Source organism: Mus caroli, chromosome 16 (assembly GCF_900094665.2).
Source record: "Mus caroli chromosome 16, CAROLI_EIJ_v1.1, whole genome shotgun sequence".
NCBI classification, from domain to species: domain Eukaryota; kingdom Metazoa; phylum Chordata; class Mammalia; order Rodentia; family Muridae; genus Mus; species Mus caroli.
Genome location: NC_034585.1, coordinates 27,292,306 through 27,300,291, shown reverse-complemented (window position 1 = coordinate 27,300,291; position 7,986 = coordinate 27,292,306). Strand labels below are relative to the sequence as shown.

General features: G+C 48.6%; 1 protein-coding gene across 1 annotated transcript in view; it reads left to right on the top strand.

The window, feature by feature from the left end:
* The first annotated feature begins 1,852 nt into the window (after positions 1-1,852).
* Cpn2 (carboxypeptidase N subunit 2) overlaps positions 1,853-7,986 on the top strand; it is a 12,801-nt gene continuing 6,667 nt past the window's right edge. Inside the window, exon 1 of the mRNA XM_021185133.1 lies at positions 1,853-2,009. Within this exon, the coding sequence (XP_021040792.1) occupies positions 1,944-2,009 (66 nt within the window). The 5' untranslated portion in view covers positions 1,853-1,943. The remainder of the gene's footprint in view (positions 2,010-7,986) is intronic.

Here is a 7,986-nt window from a genome sequence, read left to right as displayed (position 1 = left end):
TACTAGACAGTCTCCGCAAGTAGTCCCAGTTGCTTGGCAGTGCATTTAGAGATTTCTAGGCTCCCCGGGTTCCGTAGAATGTGAGCCCTGGTGGGCAGGTTTAGGGGAATCTGTCCTTTGCTAGACGCTGCTTGTAACAGATTTGGTGTAAAGGATCAACAATAAACAGTATACAAAGGGCGAGTGTGTTCTCTGTGGACATCTTGGTGTGTGGGTCTCCTGCCTGTGCACCTCACCCTTGCCACCTAGATTATGGGTGACCTGGATGGATGGTTCCTCACAGTTGAACTTGGGTGGAGAACAGGCCTTTGGGGGGAAATGTGGCTGGTGGGGACTTTAAGAATAGGTTTGGCAGGACTGACAAATGAAAATGTGAACTCAAGACAAAATGAATTTCCCAGAGTCACTTTGTGATCTGGCCTTCCTCCCATAATCCCCCAGAGTCCACTGAGACAGGCTTCTGGAATTCCAGAGAATGGGGAGAGGGCTTGAAGCTGGATGCTTATTTCCTAGAGGAATCTTTGAATCTCTTGATGCAAACATCCCTCCACAGTGCATACACATATGTGCACATGTCTGCACTCTGGACACTTGAACACACATGGATGGATGGAAAGGGATAGACACACACACGCACACACACACACACACACACACACACACACACACACACACACACACACTCCCCTGATGCCGCCTATGGGAGAGAAAACAGCGATTTGTAGAGATCAAATGCTAGAATTCAAACCATGCTCTGGAAGCCAGATTCCTCTTGTTTGTGCTGACATCTTGACAAATAGGACATGGTGTGTTCCTTGAGGAGTCAAGGCCCTGCACCCACAGGGTATAGAGCTGTTCTCAAACATGGGCGTGAGTCTCCCAAGAGATGCAGGTTCCATGCCCTGCTGTTCCTCGAGGCCACCATCCTGCCATTGACAGGCCAGGCACCCACACAGGGTGGGCCTAGGTACACCAGACTCCTGGTTGTCTCCCTCTTTCTTTTGTTTGTACTGAAAGAAAATGCCTCCTATTAGTCAGTCAGACCTTTGCAGGGTGGGGTGTCATCTGATCACGTGCAAAAGAAGTCATATGTCCTAGCAATCTTTTTAAAGGTGAACGATGGTTAAACAGCCTCAGATCACTTGGATGACAGACTCCCTGCACTGGAGAGTTACACTGCTTCTCTTGGTCATCCCTTCACGCCATATACCTCACATCATCTGAACACTCATATATAATCATACACACATGGACACACAAAACATTCCTTACTCGACCATACCAACCACACAAAGTTACTCTCATTTTTATTATATAGAACATGAGTGTATGTATGCATGCACACACAACTCCATTTACTCTTACATGTTCAACACACACACACCTCACTTCACCATTTCATTCATATTCTCACATGCTCACTTCACAAACATACACATCCCCAACTCATGATCACACGTGCTCTGTACACACACACACACACACACACACACACACTCATGTACACATATACACAATATATATGTCAAAAAGAGAAAGTTCATTAAACAAATCAGCAAACACAAGAGACTGGTAAGTTCTAAGTTTCGTCTTAGTGACAGGATTGAGTGCTGAGCAGGTAGCTGGGTGGCCTCTTAGCCCGCACTTAGGTTCACAAGGAAATGACTCTCATCTCAGTGTAGCCAGGAGACACTTTTTGTTTTTATTCTGGAGATACTTTTAATGGGCTAGTGGATACTTGGGGTCCCAGATCTGCCAAGCCTACAGTCTCCGTTGGATTAGGCATCTGTCTATGGGAACCATTCAGGTCATTTTGTAATCTTTATAGGCCTTGCCCAAGTGACCTTGATGACATTCCGGGAACAGGCGGTCCCCATGAGGGGAGGAACCCTTCTCAGGACTTTGGTCAGCACTGGGGCTGGATTCAACTGAGCACAGAGCACATGAAATTCTCCTCTGTTTCTGAGGAAAAACCAGGGCTTCTGGCCCCACCTGCCCAGCCCCTCACGGTAGGCCTCCTGCCTTACTCCTGGGTCTGTGGGGAGGTGGGGACATCTGGCTTAGGGTCCTGGCTGGGACACTGGAAAGGGACTTGTTGCTCTGGGAACAAGTAACTGAGTGCCCTTCCCTGCAAGGGGAAGCCCTTGAGTGGATCAGCTAGCCTTGGCTGGAAAAGGTCAGGGATAACTTAAGGTGGAGGATGGCCTGGCCTGGCTCTCAGGGGAGCCAGGTGTGAACGGTGGCAGGCAGAGTGGTCACAGGCCATGATCCACCCTGGTTGGTGCCTAATTAGTGCTGCTGTCTCTTCATTCCCAGAGTGTCAGACTTAGATGATAATGTTCACATTCATCCTAGAACTAAATTGAATGTTTGCTATTTGTCAAGCACCATGCAGTACTTTAAATGCACTGTCTAATTGGGGACTAATTTTAACCTTAAGGGCTCAGGTTCTAATCAGGGTAAAGAAATTAAGGCTTTGATAGATGGCGAAGGGGAATCCTTGGAGCCTACACAGCTAGTAAGTACAGTGTCTGGATTTGAACGCAGAACTGGCTATTCCGACAGAGCCAAAGTGCTTCTTCATTAAGAGAAGAGGAGAGGTCACGGAGAGCCACAGACATTCCGTTCCTTCAGCTTGGTGCCATCTGTTTGGCCAGCCCTGGCCCAGGTGCTGGGATGCAGAGCCAAAATACTGCAGCAGGGGCCTGACCCCTGGGGTCTCAGTCGGGATACAATCTACTAGAACACAGAGCAGAAGGACCCCGTGCTTAGCAAAGGACACCAGTGGCCTGGCAGGTGAAGGAGGGACAGTTCAGGAAGGCTTGCTGGAGACTCCTACTGTTCTGGGAGGGAGGGTAGAATAGGAGCAGGCAGTGGAAGGGAACAGTAGACACAGACGTACCGCAGCATCACCAAGTGGCTGGAGGCATGGCCGAGTCGGAAAGTGGTAGTATCCAGTCCCACCTTCTTATGTCACTGTGCCAGCTTTCCCATAAAACCAACACAGCAAAGAGCCAAGCCCCTGGTCCTTGGCAACGCACTACAGACAAGGAGTGTGGCTGCAGGGCTCTGGAATTGGTGTCTATGGGTGGGGTCAAGCCTCACAGCTTATGGGGTGGGGATGGGAGCCCTGGGACCTACCTGTGCCTAGTGTTTTATACAGTTACCTACATCTTAGAAAATAGCTTTCTTCTTCACCTTAAAATAGACTCATGTTTATTATGTTAAAATATTTTAAAATGTGTACGTATTTTAAAAGCAGAGCCAATGTAGATTTATTAAGGAAAAGTAAGAAAGAACCAAGAGTGAGAGGGGGATCCAAGGAAAGGATGCCCAGAAATGCTTTTTTAAAACTAGAAATTTGTATTTATTCTTTGTCAATTTCATGCATGGGACCAATGTACCGTGATCATCTTGATCATACCCGCTGCCAAGCCTCCTCCCTCCCCCATCCCCCCAGTACACCCACCTACACCTTTATGTCTTTGTTGGTTTTTCTTTCTTCATTTATGTTTTAAATAACTGACTGAGTCCAGTTAATATTGCCTGCTGGAACTTGGACTAAGGCTGCTGGCTTGACCTAGAGACAGGCTTGTGTCGGTAATCACAGTGGCAATGGGTTCATGAGGCAAATCCGTGTCCTGTTAAGAGAGGTCAGCACTTCGCAGGACTTCTTCCTCTGGCTCGTAAGTTCTCTCCACCCTCTCTTCCAAGATGCTCCGTGAGCCTCGTCTCAGCTGTATCGATACACAGATGTCTGAATACACAGATTCAGACCTAAGCACTCTATACTCACTTGTTCTCAGAACTTCCAGCAGTTATGAGTCTCTGCCATAGCTAATGACCCCTGCAGAGATCCTTTCCTGGCCAAGGCTGAGGGCAGCACCAAACATGTGTGTGTGTGTGTGTGTGTGTGTGTGTGCGTGTGTATGTACATGCAGGTGTGTGTGTATGTGTGTGTGCATGGATGTATATGCATGCATGTGTATGTGCATGCAGGTATGTGCATACGTGTTTGTGTATGTGTGTGTATGTGTGTATGCACGCATGTGTATGTACATGCAGGTGTGTGTGTATGTATGTGTGCATGGATGTATATGCATGCATGTGTATGTGCATGCAGGTATGTGCATACGTGTTTGTGTATGTGTGTGTATGTGTGTGTATGTGTGTATGCACGCATGTGTATGTACATGCAGGTGTGTGCATACGTGCATGCATGTTTGTGTGTGTGCATGTGTATGCCCATGCATGTGTTTGTATGTGTATGTGTGCGTGCACGTGCACATGAGTGACATTGCCTATGGAGGCCAGACGGTGGCATTGAGTTCTTCAGAGCTAGAAGTACTGACATGGGTGTGGAAACTGACCTGCGTGGAGGTGGTTGTCCCCTGCAAGAACAGCATATGCCACCCCAGAGTATACTCTTAACCACTGAACCATCTGTCCAGCCCTATTGCTTATATTTCTTTTTTTAAAAATTCATTTATTTATTAAGTGTGTGTATGAGTGTATGACACCACGTGCCTGCAAGTACCTACAGAAGCCAGAAGAGGGCAGTGTGTCTCCTGGGACTGCAGTCACAGGCAGTTGGGAGATGAACCCAGGTCCTTTATAAGAGCAGTGTGTACTCTTAACCTCTGAGCCATCTCTCCAGCTTCTTGGCTTCTGTTTTTTGATAGTTTGTTGCTTTGGTTTCCTTTCAGGGCCACACTAGCAACAGTAAATCTATGCTTTAGGTGTCAAGATTGTGTAGTCAGCGTGGTTCTGGATTAACCAATGCAGAGGCAGAGCCTCCATGTTTGCTCTACTGCCTGGGTCTCAAGTAGGCCTGGAGGTGGGGTGGGGTGTCAGGGAGGGCCTGTGCAAGGTACCAATCTCCACTTCCTGTGGCCTTCAGCCCTTTGATTAATTTTGCTGACTTAGAGGAAATGAGGTCAGGTCTGAGGATCAGCCAGGGGTACAGCCCAGACGTTCTTCTTCTTGTTTCCCAGGGACCTCGGAACAAGCAGTGGTATCCAGCCTGCCTGTGAGGTAGATCCCAATGCAGGTGGCACCAGGCACACTGGGGTCAGACCTTGGGCTCCTAGCACCCTGGGAAGGGAGGGGGCTTGGCTCTGTGATGGTTGACAGGTGGAACAGCTTGGGGGCACATAGGAATGTACCACCACAGGAGGATTTGGAGAGGATGAAGGCTGTTGCCATCAGTCAACCAAAACAGATGAATAACACACACATTTCAGAATGGAGGAAAGGCCAGGTGCCCCTCACTTGCTGGAGCATGGGGCGCTGCTGTGTTCGTTCACTGGTCTGTCTAGGTACATAGCATACACCTTCCACAGCCGTGGCCTCTGGTGCAGCCCCCGTGCTGTGTCTGGAGTGGGAGTGCCCTGTGACTTGTTCTTCTGAGGCAGCACTAAGGGACCCAAGCCAGGGCTGTCAAGCCAAGGCTGTGAGTCTATGCCTTTTTGTTCTCCACTGAGAAGGAAAAGTGTTAGGACCCGGACTGTGGGGATGGCTTGCTCTGGTCCACATGGAGCAATCCTATGAGCTTATCAGTTTTTCCACAGGAAACCTCGGATGACATCTGACCAGAGCTGATCCTTGCCACTCTCAGACCAGATGATGTACAACATACCTAACTCTGGGCTTGGGGCTGTCTCTGTATTTTCTCGTTGTAGCCCTCTGAGACCCCCCACATAGAAGGTAGTCTTGCGCTCACTGGGTTAACGATGGAGTGACGCACAGAGAGATTCCATCACTTAGCCACAGTACGCAGCCAGTCAGGATCTGAGCCCATACTGGCTACAGAGCGCTCGCTTTGGGTTCCTTTGCAGTGGGGATGAGTCTTGGACTGGCAATTATTATTTATTTTCTTTCTTTCTTTCTTTCTTTCTTTCTTTCTTTCTTTCTTTCTTTCTTTCTTTCTTTCTTTCTTTCTCTCTCTCTCTCTCTCTCTCTCTCTCTCTCTCTCTCTCTCTCTCTCTCTTGTTTAAACATTTATTTATTTACTTTTATATGAGTACACTGTAGCTGTCTTCAGACAGAACAGAAGAGGGCATCCAATCCCATTACAGATGGTTGTGAGCCACCATGTGGTTTCTGGGAATTGAACTCAGGACCTCTGGAAGAGCAGTCAGTGTTCTTAACCGCTGAGCCATCTCTTCAGCCCCCGGAACATTTTCTTTCTGCATCTCCATTCCATCCTTGTAGACTAAGACAAGGGGAACTAAACCCGAGAGCGCCGTGTTCTGACCTAAGGACACCCCCAGGGACTGAGAGGGTGACAAGGTTAAGGACACATGCCTATCTGCATAGCTATCTTAAGCCTTGCCTCAGGTACCAGCACCTGAGCTGGAGTGGATAGCTCCCTGGAGCCACTGACCCTAGACTGACCCTGCCACAGGGGCCCACGCCCTTTGCTTACCTGTGGAGCACTGAAGGCAGCTGAGACCCAACCCAACAAGATTCAGGTTGAAAGAGACACGGACGGACAGCAGGTGGGATAACTCTAGGCCTGTAACTGTGAGGAATGAGCCTGCCAGTCCCTACCTATTCTCTGTCTGATACAAAAGCCTTGTGGGATCAGCAGAGATTCTCAGAGCACAGACATATAAGCCTGATCCTGACCCCTTAATATCTGAGTCTCATGCTGTAGGAGTCCTGATTTCCCTGTTTTGGTCTTGTCTAGGTTTCAGGTTTCAGGTTTGAGAATGTTGGGGGTGTGGAAACAGCCCCTCAGACTCCTTCCCAACCCCATGTCCCCTCGGCCCCACAGGGGTCAGACACTCCTCTAACACCTGGGTGGATTTGCTGCACCTGATCGCTATGCCACCAAAAGGTCAGTTTTCTTCAGTGTCAGGGTTCTCGACAGTCACCTTTCTCAGGAGCATCTTCAAGCCCTTGTTTTCTAAGGTCAGTGTATGAAGGAGACAACAGGCCAAGCAGATAAGAGGAGGAGGAGGAGGACTGGGTGGCTCAATGGTGACACTTGTCCTCAGGAGGCCCTGGCTTTTCTTCTGTGGTACTTCCAACCATTGCTCCAGATTTCCTCCTGGCAATGCCAGGGGGCCTGTGGTCTGTGGAGAGCCTCTCGGGCTGTGTCACTGTCTAATTACTATTCTGTTGTTGTGAAGAGACACCATGACCAAGGACACTTCTAGGAGGAGGCATTTAGTTGGAGGCTGGGTGGTTTACAGTTTCAGAGGGCGAGTCTGTGATCATCCGGTCTGGAAGCCTGGCAGTGACAGAATGAGAGACTGGGCTTGGCGTGGGTACCAGTGACACACCTCCTCCAACAAGGCCACACCTCCTAACTCTCCTTAAACAATCCATCAGCTGGGAAACAAACATCCAAATACAAGCCTATGGGGGGAGGGGGTATTCTCATTCAAACCTATGGGGAGCAGGTATTCTCATTCAAACCACCACAGTCACTATCCCTGTGCAAAGGCTTCATGGCCCCCACTTCCCTGAATTGTATAGCTTTTTATTCCGAGGGACCTTTCTCTGGAAACTTCGAGTAACAATGGCCAAAGGAGTTAGAAACAGTGGCTAGCGCCTGGATACCCCTTGGCATGGTAATAGTTGAGTGTCTAGCCTCTTATTCTCATGAGCTCTCTAGGCCATGTTTCTGGCCTGCTGATAGCCAGGGTCTGGATGGACTTTCCAAGAAAGGGTAGCTGCCTCCTCATCTGCTGGGCCTGCTTTGGGAAGTTCCAACCAACCAACCCGATGGAGTCTGCAGGAGTCAGCCGTGGCCAGCAGGGGGCAGCAGAGAAACAGCCAGAGTAGTTCCTTGCTTGCTTTTATTTTACTTATTTTATTTTTTACTTTTAGTAAAGTCATATGTATATAGAAAATATACAAGATATTTTCTTTTCTCTTCTCCTCTTCTCTTCTTCTCTTCTTCTCTTCTTCTCTTCTTCTCTTCTTCTCTTCTTCTCTTCTTCTCTTCTTCTCTTCTTCTCTTCTTCTCTTCTTCTC